General features: G+C 39.1%; 1 protein-coding gene across 1 annotated transcript; it reads right to left on the reverse strand.

Moving 5' to 3' along the window:
* Positions 1 to 4,811: 4,811 nt before the first annotated feature.
* Positions 4,812 to 17,301, reverse strand: LOC131245825 (vesicle-associated membrane protein 721). Its single transcript, XM_058245542.1, has 5 exons — positions 16,934 to 17,301; positions 8,339 to 8,480; positions 8,120 to 8,240; positions 7,924 to 7,986; positions 4,812 to 5,260 (listed from the first exon to the last, which is right to left on the reverse strand). The coding sequence occupies exons 1-5, from the start codon at positions 17,121 to 17,123 to the stop codon at positions 5,117 to 5,119; spliced, it is 660 nt and encodes a 219-aa protein (XP_058101525.1). The 5' UTR covers positions 17,124 to 17,301; the 3' UTR covers positions 4,812 to 5,116.
* Between the last annotated feature and the right edge of the window lie 2,095 nt (positions 17,302 to 19,396).

Raw genomic sequence — 19,396 nt, forward strand, 5'->3', positions numbered from 1 at the left:
CAAGGAAAAAAAATAAAAAGAAAAAGGTGATATTTGCACTATGGAAAAGATGAAAGGGTTGTACAATACAACCCATTTATATGTATCTTCAGAACTTTTTGTTTCTATTCTTGCCGTTTGCAGTAACATCATGGTGGGGCCCTTTCAATATGGGTTGGATGTCATACACATCACATAACAAGGTAGGCCCCACCATAGTTACTGGTTTTTGTTTACACGTGCGTAAGTAATTATGTATATAGGTAATTAAATGTAATTATGTACATAGGTAATCAGATGGTGAGTTAATATCATTCATTTCTTCTCAGAATTCCTTCTTCGAGTAATCCTTATATGAATGATAATCAGATGGTGAGTTAATATCATTCTTTTCTTCTCAGAATTCCTTCATTGAGTAATTCTTATATGAATTATCCATCTTGGCTATTAAAATTTAAAAAAAATAAAATAAAAATTCACCTAATTCTGCCAAAAAAAATCATCTACTACACGATTCTACTAATGGATGGCGACGGCCTTCTGAGTAGTTCTATTAATGGATAGTGTATCAATTTCGATTGTTTAAATTGCCCCTAATAGGTTTTTTTTTTCTAAGAAAATGCATTTTTGTAAAATAGGTTTTAATTTGCTTTCCATAGAAATAAACAAGGCTTCTTTTTCATTTTTCTTTTTTGCCTATCTTCTAGAATTTGCTTGAAGCAATTTTATAAAAATATCTAAAAATATGTTTAAATGGGAGTTTTGCTAACTATAAGACCCCCACAGGCAGTAATGCATAAGCAGAATAAGTAGGTGAATATTTTACAAGCAGTTAAATAGTTCATAGAATAAGCTTATTCTGCAGGCTTGTAGCGGATCCAGCCTCTAGAAAATAACAAATTTCTAGGAGGGATATGCCAAATCCGTGAACCACCATAAGCAATCCCTGGTCCCAAACAGTCCCTAAAACTCAGGTTCTTGGAAGATCCCAGCTAACTAATATCCAGGCTTTCGTATGGCCCATGGCTACATTTTTTAAAATTTTTAATTTTGTCAATTTTTGGGCCCATGATTGAGGGGGGGTTGTGATCTTCCACCTTGGAAGATTTTAAGGGCATCCGAATCCATGATTGGAGCCCATCAAATCAATAGTTTAGATCATGTAACCATTGTCGTGGGCCTATTTTATTGACTACCCATCAAAATGCTATTTAGATTATGATGCATCAGGACCACAAAATCACTCTTAGAATTGATGTAGCCTTTGAACTAAGAAGATGATACACCAAGAAGTACCATATCATATTCAAGTCTTTTTATATATGCAGTAATCTTTTCTTGAGATATTTATTCTTGAGTTGTTTTCTACCAACTTTGTATTTGTGGGTTGAGTGATTACTCTTTTGTTGGGTGAATGAATCCCCAAGCTATTCTTTATTGAGTGAGTGATTCCCCGCCCTTGGATGAGTGATTACCCAATCCCTTGAGTAAGTAAATCCCTGAGCTATTTCATTTTTAGTATTCACATTTGACTTATGTACCCTTGGTTCAAAATATAGAAACAAAGTTCTTTTTTTTTTTTTCTCTTTATTGCATTTCTTTGGATTCTAGGTCAAAGTGGTATCAGAGCTATATAAAGAATGGCCATAGGCCGACTGAAACCCACCTCTGATGAACTCTGAATCAAATCTTCTATCTCTGGATTGTATTATGGAATTTGGAAAGGGGGTCACTAAATCAACTGCATCCTGTGTTGAATTGGTGATCAGACGAAGAAACTAGTTATGTTGGTTCAACCAACGGACTACGTTTCAACACTGATGTCATGGATTTGAGTACCCATGTGAGGTGTGCGTGTGTAAAAAAAAATGGTTATGTTGGTAAAGCTTTAGTAATAAATGGGTAGGTCATAAGCCCGAGTGACCGTTTAAGCAACGTTTGGTCATTGGATGATCTAGACTGTTTTTATGGTGGACCCATCAGTCTCAAGGTTTCTCTAATTAGATGATCTCAACCGTTTGATTAGTGCTTTGCTGATCAATGGTTAAAAAAAAAAAAGAAAAAAAAAAGACACAATTATGGAACATTTATTAGAAAAGTCCATCAATTAGACAGCTTTGGTCATTGAATGGGTGATGCTGGATCCAGCACTAACCATGGTCTAGCTTCCAAAAGGAATTGTTATGATCACCAGTAAGTAGGACCCCCTTTGTTGATTTATGGACATTGGTGTGGCCTGAGCTAGCTCAAATAGTTAGTTCACTCAGCTCGACTTGGTTTAGCTCAGATCGCCTTGGTCTAAAAGGAGAATTCGGGATGGGCAGAAGCTTGTTTGACTCAACTCATTAAAAAACAAGCCGAAGTCGAGCCTCAGCTGAGCTCGGAGCTCACCTCGGCTCTCTCTCTCTCTCTCTCTCTCTCTCTCTCTCTCTCATGTCTTGCCCGCCATTTGTGCTCATTTGCCAAGAATAGTTGAATTAAGGATTAAGGATTAAAGATTAAGGACAACTCATATCACATATCACTCACGCTTGAGATGCAAGTAGAGCTCGCCTCCATCTCTCTCCCCCCTACAAAAAATATGTTGTTATTGGTAGTGTCGAATATATTACACTTTTAAATTATTGGTTTAAACTTTGTTACATTTTGTTAAACATATATTTCTAAAATATTGATGGTATTGAATATATTACACTTTTGGATTTACTGTTCTTTAAATTACATGTATTGTTTATATCTTTTTTAAATTAAATATATTGTTCATATTTTATTTCTAAGATTTTAGCTGTTATTAAATATAGTTCAACTTGACTCCCCTGGTTCAAACCATCAGGCTGAGATGAGCTAGTGTGTTGAGCTGGAAGGCTAAACCTAACTGAGCTCGAGCTGAGCTAAGCTTGGCACAACTCGGCTCGATGTACAGCGCTGCCCCAGATTTTATACCATCACTCAATGTTGATAGTTCATTATGCCCAGACAAGATTGTTCATTGAAGGTAAGGTCCAATCACAGATGTTAAGGACCACTCTACTGATGTGATTCTAGTAGTGGAAGAAGAGTGGATTACCTAAATGTCATCTTTAGGGGGCCATCCTGATGTGGTCCACGCCATAAGTAAAAATTTTAAGAAAACGACAAGCTCAGGTGCGCATCTCATGATCAAACCCACAAGAAGTCAACAAGCGTGAAAGGCACCCTTTCACATGTGCGCTGTCTCCTCATTGCTCGCTTTACAGTAACTAAATCTTTGGTGCATTCTTAATGTTTAATAAATCAGAACCAAGTCGATGTGGGAAACCAGTTGGCGGTGGACACGAGGCTTTCAGTTCAATATACATGTAAGTAGAAAACCCCTCTAAAACCCACAACATGTTCCAAATTCCAATGGATGCTACCAAACCTCTCTAGTATCCTCATTCCTCCCATTGTTACAGCATTAGGGACTTGAAAAGCGTATAAGCCCGTTGAACGGACTTTTATGATCATGCCACCGGTGAATTCTTTTTTTTCTTTTTTCTTTTTTTTTTTTAAATTTTTATTTATTTATGACAGACAGGGTTCCAAGGCACTGTATGGATGGCCCTAATCATTTGTACACATGCCAAGTGCATGGTGAAGGCGCACCTGATAGCTTTCTATCCACCATAGCTATAGCTAACGTATGTGAGAATTAGGGAAGAAAAATATTGAAAACGCACATGAGCATTACCGAATATAAACGTAAAAAATAATAATAAATTGGGGATCATTTGGATTTCTTTATTACGTGACCCATGCACTGTGATTGGTTACTACAATGCCCGTCTTTAGTTGGCCTACAAGCTGGAATCACGTGTGGTTTCATGTTTATTTATCTAAACAAGTGTCTGTTAGTGTGGCCCACTCTGTCACCTGATCAACTACAACTACCAACCATAAATTATATATCACGCAATCGAAATGATGTTACCTATGCAGGCAAAGTTTGCGCAAGTGCACAATCGCTAGGCAAATGAACGGCCCATGGTAAACATAATAATATGATCACTGATATAGAATGTCTTTCATGTGGTTCTCACCCTTGATCACCATTCCCCTAAAATATCACTTCCGAATGGAAGATCCTAACTGTCCATTCAATGATGAGTGAAATGGGCACCCATATTTATCATACTGCAACAGTACGATAGTCGAACCAGACCTATCATATGGTCCCACCTCGATTGCCCATCAGCGTAATAAATAAATAAAAATACCTTGTCAGATGATCTTGACCGTCCATTCAACGCTCAGGGAAATGGATAATCACTTGTCATGCCCTGGATTGCCCATCCCCGAAAAAAATCATTTTGGTTGTATGGTCATAACCTCCATTCACTACCTTACAAAAATGAATCCATATTACCTGATCATTGATCTAGACATTCATCATGTAGATTACACCAACAAATCGATCAAGACAGATGATCCCAGCTTTCAAATCAAATGACAAGGGAAATGGGTGGCCGATATTGATCATACTGTAAATGATACCACCATTGATTATGACCCTTGTGTGGATCCCACACTTATAATTGCCCATCTCACTTTGGTCCAATAATCCTAAGGCAGGATGTAAAACTGGTAATGCCCGCATTTCAGGGTATTGCAACTGGTGGATATTCAAATTGCCAGGATTTTCAATGCCTCAGCCATCATTGGTTGCAAGGGTAGCAGGTATTCCGATGCCTAATCATTGGAATTCTGATACTCAATAAAAAAGATCCTCCAAATCTTAAAATAAAGGACGTGGTAGAGACTGGCATAAAGCTCCAACTCAATGAATAACTAGGAGAGATTCCTGCCCACAGAAAGAATTCAAGCCCACAATCTATACACGCAATGCCACACAGAACAAAAATCATTCCGTCTACAGAAAGGAAAAGACAAGAATACGGAGGAAACAAAGGCCTCTCATCAATCATCCCTGTCTACAGAGAGAAGAAATCTACAGAAAGAAAAAGACAAGAAAAACGTAGGAAACAAAGACCTCTCATTCACAAAAGCAAACAGTAAAATAAGATATAATCAGCACCAATCTAGTAAAGAAGATATAATGAAGAAGCAGCAGTCGTATAGAGAGAGAGCGAGAGATGGGGTAGAGTAGGCCCTTTGTTCATCAACATTTGAAACCATGGCAAACAGACAAGATAATAATGAGAATCAATGCAATGATGATACCCAAGACGATCAGCTTTATCTTCATGTTCTGTAGCCACATCTTCCTTCTCATCTTTGTACCTTGTTGCCGGAAATCTTGTGCCTGCACCAATAACAACACATGCATCCGTCAACATTATGATGACTGGAGAAGGCACCTCCATTGAAGGCTGAATAACCCTCAGCAGGCCATGGCATCCTATTGAAAGAGCTGCATGTATTGTTTGCAGCTGTTTCCCTAATTTCTACTAGGGGTGCATCCAGAAAGCAAACTACAAAATTACAGGTCAGCCCAGGGCATTTTATTAGTTACTTTGGAGTCAAGACTTGGGCCACAGTTTTCATACAATTCCATACACTTTGCCTGCATTTTAATGCAAAAGCAAACTAAATTGCAGTTTAATCAAGAAGAAATGAGAAACAATTTTTCCTAGCTTTTGTACCGAGGAAGCGACCTTCATTTGCAGGTACATTTCTTTCATGTCCAATGTTGAAGAAAATCAATTGGTATTTGGTGAAAGACTATTAAGATGATGTGGCATGGTTGTTGCAATTTGACTATTACCACTGCACTAGTAGTTCGAATCCAATTTGATAGTGTATCTAAATGCAACATTCATAAAGAACACAAGAACAAGTGATGACAAAATGATAACTCAACAAGTTACTCAAAACTTGTTCAAGGTACTGGAACAAACCAAAAAACTGAGCAATGTGGAAGCAAGATTATTCAGTTTGTGCTCAACTTTCTCAACCTCCGGGGGGGGGGGGGGGGTGGGTGGTTGTGGTTTGATAGGTGAGCGTCACACCATTTCAAACCCTTTCTCTTCATCTCCCTCCAACCCCAACATCTAGTGCGACTCCATTCATTTCCTTTATATACACTAAAAAGTAAAAACAGATGAAGGGTTTTCACCTTGTTGCAGTTGAACTGGACTGCCGGTATCTAATTTTATTGCATCACTTCTTTCAGACTTCTTAAATATTCTTTACCATAAAACTGCAAAAAACCTTATTGATTACTCAAGTTTGACCTTATCTCATAGACTGATTAAGTCGGGAGAAAGAGGTTGGAAAACTCGTCGATTGGCACGTGTTTAGGGTGTGTGCATGAATTCTCTGTGAGAGAGAGAGAGGTTTGCAAGAAATGGGATAAAGGGCGGAGAAGTGGTTGTGAAAAGGTTTCCCCAATTTTGCCCTAGGCTGCGGCAATTCTGCGACAAAATTGCTGCTAGAGAAAAAACTGGTGCCTGCAGTTTTAGGAGATCCAAAAATTGCTGCTAGAGAAAATATCATTGACTCTATGCATGCGAGTTGGGCTCGGAAAGTCATGGAGATTATTTCAAAGTTCACGATCTATGTAGAGGGTAGTCAATTCACTTCATCCAGATAGGGAGACGCAAATCAATTGGCCGACTCTCTTGCAGAAGCAGGAGCCTCTAGGCAAGGGCTGATTATATGGGATCATAGAAGTTTGTAATGTTTGGGTCTTAGAGATTGCAGCTGCTGATGCGCCCTTTGTTGGATTTGTATGGTTGTTTTATTAATATTATTGAATTTACCCATCAACCAAAAAAAAAAAAAAGGTCTCTCCAATGGGGAGTTACGTGCTTATCTTGAGGTATTGATATTTTTTCACGGGGACTGTAGTTATTGAACCTAAGGTCATGTTTCAATTACCAAACCGTTTACAAGATGGGCCTCGTCGTGGATGGGAAGACGTAAAAAACTCTCAGATTGGAATATCTGAATCCTTTGATCATTTAAAACTTTTTCTTTAAATATGGACTGTCTATTTGAAATGTAATTCCCAGGCCATCCATAGGGTCCTCCAATCTTGAAAATTATTTTGGTTATCAACCACTGACTGTGAGGGCCCATCATATAAGCAGTATGGACCACTGCAAAAAAAAAAAATGACATCAGATCCAAGAGCCACGGTCCCAAAGTAAAAGATAACAATATGTTAAGATTTTTATCTATGAGGGCAAAAGTACCAATTTGACCCACATGAGACATTCCGTGCGCTTGTGTTGAGAGGGTAAAATCTCCGCCATCATCTCATCTCTTGGAGGGTGGGCAAAATCCCAGCCACAAGCTGTGTAACATATGGCTGAGAAACACCAGTATAACACATAAATACCCTTTCCCTTGTCTAAAAACCCTTCCCATACTGTGGAATAATGCAAAGTTTTAACCATCTCAAAATCTAAATTGTGTGCAATTTTTGCCCCTTCCTACTCATGCTATGTGTCGTCGTCGTCGTCGTCTAAGCCTTATCACAACTAATTGGGGTCAGCTACATGAATTCTTTTCTGCTATTCCACAATATCAAGGGCCGTCATGTCAGTTAGACCATAGGTCATCCAGTCTTTTCTTACTACCTCCAACCACATCCTTATCCGCCATTTCACTCTATCAAGGGCTGTAATGTCAGACCATAAGACATGAAGTCTCTTCTTACACCCTCCACCTACGTCCTTATTCACCATTCCACTCTATCAAGCACTGTAACATCAGTTAGACCATAGGTCATCAAGTCTTTTGTTACTACCTCCACCCACATGCTTTTGGGCTTTGCCCTAGCCCTTTCAGAGCCTTCAACTTGTATGAACTCGCTCCTAACTAACACAGTTCTTCGTCTCCATTGCACATGACCAACCATCTAAGTCTACTTTCCCTCATCTTGTTACCTATTGGTTATACTCATAAATTCCCTTGAATACACTACTCTGTTATATATAGTAGAGATAATCTGCCACCAACCTGTGAGCGGAGGTTCTCTGTTTTGTCTACCAGAAGCTCAATCTTCTCACCACGGTCCAGAACCTGCACAAAGAGAGATTACAATGGGTTTATGTTGTTCTGCACATCACAAGATTTAAATAATTTGGGGGCTTCAAAAGACAGGGCTTTATGGAGGACACTAATCTTAGCAAGTACAAGAGAATTTGAGCCTCACTTTTTCAATATTTTCCATCATAACTCCTTTAACTTCCGAAACCTGAGCTTTCACCTTTGCAAGCTTGCTGATCTCCTCTGGATGGTCCACACAATACTGCATGTGCTCTTTCAGTTTGGACCTGAAATGTTAAGGGTGATCTCATCATGCAATAATGATATCAACATAAATCTCATGTTTTCTGTGTTGGGTCAAGAGCAAAAAGCAAAAAAGAATTACCCAAACTCCTTGTTGAGGCTGTTAGCAACAGCAGTGGCAGCTTTTCCTCCTCCATACTTCTTGTTGAAATCATCCTTAACCCGCTCCAGGAAGGCAATAGGAATTTGTCTGCCAGCTGACTCAACTGCAACTACACAGTAGGCTGCAACATCCAACAAGATAAAACGAATAAATAAATAAGTGATTAGGTTCAAGGCACTTAACCAGAAACTCAAATTTACAACTCAAGGTCAGCTCAAAACTCATCACAAATGGCAGCCTTCACCACAACAGAATTACAAAAACATATGCACATGTCGCTACCACCCGCTCACACGCCTCCAAATGTGTCGATGTGGCAATGTTGGTAAGATCCAAGCTATCCATCAGATGGCCCTCATGTAGATGTCCTAAACCAAGAATCAGGGTGGTCAATTCATCAGGTGGGCCACAATGCACAAAACAAGCTGACAGCTGCAAAAAGCTGGCCAAAGCCATCCATTTTTGTTTCCCCAGTAACATCATGGCCCCTATTGAGTGGACCAGCCTGATTTTTTGTTCAGGTTCTCTATTGGGAGCCACCTGATGGATCTTGCCTGCATTGCCACATTCACATAGGTGTAGGAGGAGATGGGGGTCAGCTATATACGTATGGAATTAGCAAACCTAAAAATGAATGCCTTTGGTACTCCTCTTTGTTTTCCCATCTTTCCATAGAGCTCCATGAATTAGGAGAGAAGGGAATCATTGTCAAGCTCAGAGCATACAAGTTATTTGAAGTGATGGCAGAGAGGAAGTTTAGGCTTCTGCATGTTAATTTCTTGGGATGAAACACAATGATTGCTTTTTTTAAGGGCTAAATAGTATGATTGCTTTAATCTTTCTTTTTATAAATCTTGCATTAATCTTCTGTTCCAAGACATCAGACTTTGACAGGTTTTTTTTTTTTTTTTTTTCCATTTGCGAGTTTAACTGGGGAGCTTCAAACTGCTGAGGACAGCAAGAGTCTGGAGAGGCTCCAGACTTTCCCACTTAGAATTCCTTTATGAGAAAACAATATGAAAATATATGTGGATTAACTGGAACAAGGATTTATAATCTCATGAGAGCATGAGAGCATCCAACCATAGGGGGAAAAGAGAAAAAGAAAACTACATACTGAGTCCTGCAAGCATACGAGACATCACAAAACCAGAACACTGAACGCCAATAAAATGAAGAATGTCGGACCTTTTTGGCTTTAATATAGTTGTTAATGAGAAACAAGATTCTCTCTAATGACCAATTAGGCAATTAGCCATGCAGAATAGTTCTACAGAGGTCCCTTTGGGCATTAAGTGATGAAACAACAAGCCTCCTTTCTGCATCAATGACAGCAATTCTATTCAAAAGTACAGAACATACATCAAGCAATAGGAATGACATTCTTGTACCCCCTCTTTTTTGAAGGTGTTGTTAATAGCGTTGGCACTCTACTCACATAAGAAGATGAAATGTTTAGCTTATCAATTAAAGCCCAAAATTTCATCCTTTCATATGGGTGTACTTAGGAATGACATAGGGCTGTTAATTTTCAATTAGAACTGTACTAAGTAACTACGGCAGCGTCTTCCACTCTTCCTGTCAATAATAATGTCTGCATCCCTGACAACCATTTTAGAGGCAACTCTCTGGCTAGCATGTAGGCAAACTATGAAGCAAACTATACCACAACCATGGCACGGCCAGGTACACCTAGCATGTGAATAGGCACTTACTCTTACCTCATTATATTTCCTTCTGCACGCTTTCTTTCTAATAAGATTTGTTGTTTCAGAAATATTTATATATATATATATATATATATATATATATATATATATATATATATATATTTATATGTGTATATATATTTATATATATATATATATATATATATATATATATATAGAGAGAGAGAGAGAGAGAGAGAGAGAGAGAGAGAATAATGGTCTCCTGCGCACAGTCCTGCAGGAGACTTTTTGCGCACCAAATTAGCACTGGGCATGACAACTTGGACAAAGGTGTTGGAGGTGTGATGCATTGGAAAAATCCACTCCGACCATTAAGTCTGTGATAACAATTAAACCGTAGGGTGAAAAAATCTGGTGGATTTGTGATTTAGGTGGGCCATGAAAAGGGAAACAATGTGAGAGGATGAAGCCTAACTTTGAATTTTTATAGGGCCCATTATGATGTTTATGTGAAATTCACTCCGACCATTAGTTTCCTCTTGGAAATTAATGCATGGATACCAAACAATAGGCCCATATGTGATGTACATGGGCCCCACCAAGCAAAACAATTTGGATGGTGGGCATCTCTTCCATTGTTTCCACTCATGTGGCCCACTAAAATTATGAATGTGTCTGACGTTGGAGCCCTACCGCTAAATTATTGTCACGCCCCAAATGGTCGGAGTGGACTTTATATATACATCGAGGTAGGTTTACCTTCAGCCGACCCAAGTATTGGTTAAGAGGAGGCTGTCCTAGGCCAGTGGATTACACGTGCCGAGACCAACAGCTACCTGGGCGCTGGTCCATGCTTGTGGGCCCAATAATGATGTATGTGTTTAATCCAAACAGTCCATCCATTTTGTCAAATCATTTATGACATGAGCCCAAAAATGAGTCAGATCCAAATCTCAGTTGGACCATGCCACACGAAACAGTGCAAGGACGCCCACCATTAAAAATTTCTTTGGGGCCACAAAAGTTTTGGTTCAAGCTGATATTTGTGCTTTCCCTTCATACAGTTTTGTATGACCTAATCAACAAGTTGGATGGAAAATAAACGTTACAATGAACCCTAGGAAATTATTAATGGTGGGAGTTCAATCACCACTGTTTTCCTATAGTATGGTCCAGCTGAGATTTGGATCTGACTCATTTTTTGGGCTCATGCCATAAATTGAGCTGAAAAAGCAGATGAACAGCTTGGATTAAATATATACATCATTATTGGGCCCATAAGCACTGACCAGTAGCAAGGTTCTTACTGGTAGGGTCAGCATGCAATTACTGATGGGGTCAGCATGCAATCCAAGTAGTGATGGGATGGGGATGTGCCCACATTGACTTGTACTTAAAATCCATTCCAACCATAAGGTGTATGATATGATGGTTATTTAGCTGCAGGATTAAAAATTCAGCCATATCTATAATGTTGGTGGGTCACATGAGTGAAAATAGTGCAGGAGATGCCTACCATCCAAACAATTTGACTTGATATGGCCCACATGAATTATATAAGCGCCTAATATTTGGTCCCCATTCATGAATGTTCATGAGGAAGCTAATGGTTGGAGTGGATTTCATATAAACATCACAGTGGGCCCTGTAAAAATTTAACAGTAGGTGTCCCCTCTCCCACTGTTTCCCTTAGTGTAGCCCACCTGAATCACAAATCAGCCTGGTTTTTGAGCCATATAGCTAAATTTCCATGGTTGGATTTTCACAAATACATCATGGTGGGACCCACCCCAGCAGACCTTTCGACGTGAGTTGGCCTTGGTGCGCAAATGGTCTCCTGTGGGACGGTGCGCAGGAGACCACTGCTCTCTCTCCTGTGCACCAATTCTCATGAGAACTCGGTGAGAACTTTTTGAGAACTCATCTCCCGTTATATGAGTGCAAGATTTAAACCATCCACGTGATGCAACACCCCATAAAACCCCCTAGGCCCAAATTTTACCCTGATCTAAAACTTTGGTGGGCCATGGAAAAATGAAACAGTTTCGTCCCTTGATTTGCCTCTCTTTTGCCATGGCCCACCAAAGCATTGGTTCAGTGTAAAAGCTGGGCTCTAGGAGTTTCATGGGGTGCTGCATCACGCAGACGGTTCAAATCTTGCACTCATATCACAGGAGATGGAGTTCTCAAAAAGTTCTCACGAGTTCTCATGAGAACTGGTGCGCAAGAGAGAGAGAGAGAGAGAGAGAGAGAGAGAGAGAGAGAGAGAGAGAGCTTTGTTCTTGGGAATTTCTTGAGACCAGGCATGCCATTTCATAGTAGCCATGAAAGCCTACACTATTCCAGCCTCATCTCTCACAAGAGTATTGTATTTTTGGTGCATGTGTGTGGATGGCACTTCAAAATTAAAAATTAAGGGTAAACAAACAAGACTCAAGATGTAACCTTTGCATATCCATGCCGAGTCGAAAACAATTATTGTAGCATCGAGAATCACCAAAATAACTCAGATCTTGCCATGAAAGACAATGCATGAATCCCCAACTCCCTTGCTAAGGGAGAAATCTCAAGGCAATAATATGAATAAGTGATAGGGATTGCTATTCCTTGCCTGTAATTCTACGTGCGCATGCGTGTGCATGTCACTTTTTTTCTTTTAGGATGCATTTGGTTGCATCAAATATTATGAAAATTTTATACCAAATATTATGAAAATTTTATACCAAATTAGACTGATTAATCATGAAAATATCATGATATTTCATTATCTTTTGCACCAAATTTTCATGATATTTGGTGCAACCAAATGCACTGTTCATTTTTTTTTTTCCTTCATCAGTGAAGCCTGTTACACGCGCAGAGGGAAAAGAAATAAAGAATTCCATGAATACACAAGGGGAGAAGGTTATTTCAACTTACCAATAATTTGGATTTAGATACTATTGAATCCATCTGGAAACCAGACTTGTCTGAAAGCTGCATGCTCAGAGAAAAGATACCGACTGCTCATAAAAATATCATGACGCAATCCAATACAAACAGCACACTCATCAAGAGCCATGAAAGCTATGCATATGGAAGGTTAAAAATGAGGCAAAAGCGGTTTTCGAGATCTGTTAGGCCCTGTTTAGTAGATGCCTAAAAATGAGTTCATCTCATTTTAGTTAAAAGTATATCTGTATTAGAGATCTTGATCTCTAATACATAATCACTGTTCATAGGGTTGTCAATGGTCTCAGCCTATTCAAGATTTTGATTTTTCCCAGCCCAAGCCTGGCCAATTGACAGCCATATCTGTTAAAATGAACTCGTAATGTATTAGAGACCAAGATCTATAATACGCAATTACTGTTAACTAAAATCAAATCTCATTCCCTAACATGAACTCATTATCCATTAGAGAACAAGATTTCCAGTACATTATTACTGTTAACTAAAATCAGATCAACTAATTTTTAGGCATCTACTAAACAGGGCCTTAGGTATTCTGTCTTGCAATTCCTTTACATGATACAGGGACAAACAGGTCTTACTTACGAAAATAAAATAAAGCGCTGTATCGGACCTTATCGACCTACACACGACGATACAAGCTGTGTCGGTGCCGATAAAGGCTCCTTTCAAGTTTTCTTTAAAATTACTGTCTCGGTTTCACTTCTGCCTTCTTTCCAACAATAGAGGAACAGCTTAGAAACTCAACTTTAGACTAGATCTAGGCCTATTTTAGAGAGAAAAACACAAAATTGGCATTGGACGTATCAAAGCAAAATAGATGATTTTGGGAAAAATCTGAAGAATGGGTAAACCATCATTTTTTTTTTCTTCTTTTTGTTGCATTTCTATGTAATGGGGCCCTAATCCATCAAATCATGCTTGATTTGCATTAAATTAGATCATATTTGGTTTACTTCCAACAATTCAAGCCAACAAACAACATTCTTAACAAAGAAGGGCTTGATATGCCACTAAATACATGTTAAAGACATTAAAAATGATAGATTCTGCTGGTTTATGCTTACACCTATCTATAATTTTCCAAAACCTTTTGGGCCAAAAAGATTTTTTCCGCCATTACATGCATGCATCGTTCGTCCGGTATGCCCCCAATAAAGCGATAATGCCATATCATATCCATAGCAGCCTAATACGACAAGTGATACAGCGTGTATTGGCAATGATATGGGCCCAACATGCCCGCTATGGCCATAAAGGCCCAATTTGATTTTTTTTCCAATTTATTCTCTCATTTTCCTCTTCTTTTTCATTTCAACCACGTACAAAACTTAGAAAGTCATTTTAGATTAGACCTAAGTCTATTTTGGGGATTTTTTTTTTAATAGTGAGATTTGACAAATTGAAACAGAACAGACCATTAAATCAGAAAAGGGTAAACCATCACTTCTTTCCCCATAGTCCCATCTCCTTTTGCATTCCAATGTAATGGACCCCAATCCACCAATTCATGGTCGGCATTTGTTCAAGTACAACCTACTTGGTTGATTTTCAGCTGATCAAGTCTACAGGAACCATTCTTATCAAAGAATGATGTACAAAAACCATTCTTATCAAAGAATGATCTAATACATCATTCTATATATGTCCAAAACAAACACACACACACACACACACACACACACACACAAGAGAGAGAGAGAGAGGATAGATTCTTGAAGTACTCTTTTTTCTCTTTTCCTGATATTTTACCCTAATTCTTTGGCTTAAATTTCGACCCATATAATCCAATACGAGTGAATTTATATCAATTTTCCACTAAGTCAATATGCACCCAATGCTGATATTAGGAGCACGCTTGGAGGCAAGGTAATATGCCTCTACACCAAGGTTCCGCACTTGGGGAAGAATTGTTATTTTTTTACTTTAAGAACATACACGCAGATATTAGCATTGAAGCCCAAAAATTGTAACATAACTGCAGAAAACAACAAAAAGAGGAATATGCATTGCATTTAACCCATATTATACATCTTCAAACCTCAATTAGAACAAACCCAATCCATGAAAATTTCAAAGATCACGTGCCACTCATAATAGAAGAGACTTCTTCATGAATTCCCAATTAACAAAAGGATCAAAGTATGACGAGAGTCCACATGTCACGACAAGTACTAATAGCTAGATAAAGACACCAAGAATTACAATTCCCCAAATTTTTTCTCAATTATCAATTTTTCAACCATGTATGAACCATACATTAATAACTCAAGACTCTTCATAAATATAATATAGATTTCCATAAAAGAAATTTCCTATGCCAAGACCATATTGCACATTTCTATCAACCATTTACTGAGACAATCATTTTACAGAGAATTAGGCCATCAGGAATTAAACATTCACCTTTCATCTCCGCATGTTCTAAACAAACTCCAAAGAACTGAAATGTTTTATAGAAGCTGAAAATGTTTCTACACCAAAACATAAACTGGGGTGGTTGTTCAATGAAACTCTGCACTAGTGTCAAAATTCAAGGCCAAAGACTTCCCTTCTCCAAAGTTCAGGTTCAACACCATATATAACATTTGGAAGGCATGCTAGAAACCCCCCTGCATTCCAGAATTATGCTGAGATTCCACTTGAGTTCATTTCAACTGAATAATGGATGCAACATCCCATGAAAGTCTTCCTCCATGAAGAACTTCGTGAGATTATGAGGAACAAAACAAAGTAACCCAGATTACGGGTCACTTTGGTACATAGTATTGGAGCAGGTATGTGGTACACTACTTACTATGATGCCTAGCGTGCTCGGTGTAGGATCATTTGTATTGCTTTAATACATACACTAAGTGTATGTAATATAGTCTTGTATATGAATTCACATTGCAATTTAAATATGAAATGGTGAATGTTACTGTCATTGATCTGGTACTGTATTATTACAGAATAAATAAGTACAAAACTCTATGCGGTAAATACAAATTTACATTACAACTAAATAAATAGTAAGAGTATGGAAACATAATTTCGGGTCCCTAAGAATAGGGATCAGGATCAAAATGACCCATAATCTGGATCGCCTGATACAGAACGGAAAACGTAGGGGTTTGGCAATTTAGGTAACATTGGAACAACCTGACACCCAATGCGTTTCAAAAGGAAACGACTTACTACTACCCATCTCACCGAAGTACAAGATACTTGAAGCAAACAATCAATAAAATGGAACTAACATCAGAATGTAGTTTGACTTCGAGATTTGGAGAAGGTTATTAACATTAACTAATTATTATTATTATTATTATTATTATTAAGGTAGATAAAACCATCAAAATACCCTATATAATTGATGAAAACGTTGATATTTTTATATTTTTTAATAATATAAAAAACAAAATCCAAGTGATACTTTCACACAGTTGATTAAATTAGTGAAGTTTCTGCCAATGGCAACAAAGACATGCCTTCCTTAGCAAAGGCGACCGAGATTGCACCAATATCCCAGATAACAGAAAAGTCTCAAAACTCATAGATGAGGAACTGCGGAAAACTAGCCAAACATAACTCAAGATCTCAGATGTCATAGGATAAAGTAAGATGCAGAAAAACGGAAGATTTCATCTGCGTACCATGCTAACTAGATCCGAAACTATCAATAAATTTCAGATCCTTGATCAAAAGAAATGAGAATCCAAACGGCACAAACAATCAAAACAAGGCCAATCAACACATCAACGTATGAAAAGATCCAAAATAATAATAATAATAATAATAATAATCTGAAACCTAATCGCAACCGACTCCAACCACAAACAGCAAGATGAAGCATCAATACAAACCGTAACCCCATAAAACCTTAGATTCACGCAGAGATTGATCTGATCCACGAATCGGACATCACAGATCGCGGGAAAAAAAAAGCCAAGTGATCAGATCGGAGACTTACTGAAACCGTCTTCAACGAGGTAATTGAAGGTGTGGGAGTCGCAGTTGTAGGTGAACTTGTTGTTGGAGGCGGGGAGTTTCTGAAGGCATTGAGCAGCGATGCTCGTGAAATTTCCCGTGAATTCGGTGAACTCGGCCAGGATCACCGTCCCTCGGGCAACGAAACTGTAGATCAACGACTGCTGGCCCATCTCTTCTCGCTTCGGAGAGGAAAACGGAAACCCTAACCCTAGACCTGTTTACAGGAGTTGCAGAGACGAAGAGAATGAAGAAATGAAGAGAAGAAGGAAAGAGGATTTCTTCTTCTTCTTTCCTTTCTCTTTTGTGCTGGTTTTGGTATCGGAGGGTATGAAGGGAGAAACGTTTTTGAGAATTGCACTGGAATTGAATATATGCAGCTACGGAAAATTAGTAGAGCGATTCGCGGGAGGAGATATTATAGATAATATTCACGTACACGTACTAAAATGGAACACGTGTGAGTAAGATGATCTTTTGATAAGGTGGGGCATACGGTGAACATATGCTACAGGCAGGAACCAGCCCAGATCTGTGATTATATGGACCTTGCACGGATGGAAAGAACGGATGGTTTAGGGAAATGATGACTAACGCTCTAAATTCAGTATCAAGGTATGGCCCACCTGACGACTGGATTAACTTTCATTCCAAAGCATTTCTTATGACTCTCGATCTGACATTGTACGACGTAGATTTGCACGCAGTGGATCGCCTGTTCAGTTCCTACACGCGCGAATCGTATCGGCATTTATGGTAATACGAAGTAACAACGACGTAGATCTGCAGCGAGGGTAAAATGGGAAGAGAAGGTACCGTACGCCTTCAAACGGGAATCCAGTTTTTAGGTCACGTATGCCCTCATTTCGTAACGGAATATCGGAAATGCCACTGAGTATTTCCGCGGCTTACATTTTCGGGTACTACTGCAGTGAATAATGTCCTCGTGCGCCAGCCCGTTCAGACGGATCCATTTCAGTGATCCACAACGTTGATAGAATGGGACCCACCTTGGATGGGAGTTTGTTTATAGCCATTTGATTTTTCTCAACCATCTCGCCATCATAGCAACGGGAGCCCTCATTGGGTGTTACCCTAACAGTGTGGGCCCACCTTGATGTATTCGTTGTATATCCATACCATCTATATGTTTTTTCATCTCATTTCAGTACACCATACCAAATCTTAAGCAGATCCAAATCTCAGGTGGACCATGCCATTGGAAACAGTGGTGAATGACCATTAAAAACTTTTTGTGAGCCATAAAAGTATTGGATTAATATGATCTTTATATTTTTCCCTTCGTCCTGTTCTTCTTGACACTATCAACGGGTTTGATGGGATATAAAAATTACTAAAACTTTACAATGGTCCTTTGGAATTTTTTAAAGATGGAGCGTTCAATAACCACTGTTTCCTGTGGTGTGGTCCACCTAAGGTTAGAATCTGATTATTTTTTGGAATCACATCTAAGATGAGCTGTAGAAACGGATGAATAGCATGGATATATGACACATGGCCCATGATAAGGGTGGCTCCTACTAAGGTGTTACCCTCCCCAGATCAACCTGCGTGTAACGGGCGCATTGGAGGACTGTTCTCGCATGGTGCATTGGGGCGCGGATCAGATGAGTCCGGGGTAGAGCATATAGGGACGCGGATTGCGTACTACCCCCGCCCGTCCCTAGCTCCGAACGGGCAGGTCTGTGGGTGGGCCTACCGTGATGTATCTGTACATCCAAGCCGTCTATCCCTTTTCTCAGATTATTTTAAGGCCTTATAACAAAAATTGGCAAATCCAACGGTTAAATGGACCACACCACGGATGACTCTTGCATTTAATGCAACTGACATTTAATGCTTTGTGCATTTTATTGCAACCAAGCTTATTATTTGGTGTGGTCCACTTGATCGTTGGATCTGACTCATTTTTGTATTAATACCTTAAAATAACCTGAGAAAAGGAATTGACAGCTTAGATGTACAGATACATCACGGTGGGCCTACCCACAGACCTGCCCGTTCGGAGCGAGGGACGGGCGGGGTAGTCCGCAATCCGCGTCCAGCGTATAGTCGGTGAGTCCCCTACAGTGGGCCCACCTCAATGTGTCTTATATATCGATGCCGTTCATCTGTTTTACAAGTTCATTTTAGGTTATGTACGAAAAATGAAGTAGATCCATATCTCAGGTGGACCATACCACAAGAAATGGTGGTTATTGACCACTAAAAAATTTTGTGGGCCACAAAAGTTTTGGATCCAGCTGTTATTTGTGTTTTTACTTCATCGAAGTCTATGTTACATTCAGGTTGGATGGAAAATAAATGGTGGACACTAGGAAGTTTTTAATCCTGGGCATTCAATAATCACTGTTTTCTGTGCGCGGTCCACCTCAGATTGTATCTGGTATATTTTATGGAGCATCCTCATGAATGAGCTGAAAAA

This window comes from Magnolia sinica, chromosome 5 (assembly GCF_029962835.1).
Source record: "Magnolia sinica isolate HGM2019 chromosome 5, MsV1, whole genome shotgun sequence".
In the NCBI taxonomy this organism is placed as follows: Eukaryota; Viridiplantae; Streptophyta; class Magnoliopsida; order Magnoliales; family Magnoliaceae; genus Magnolia; species Magnolia sinica.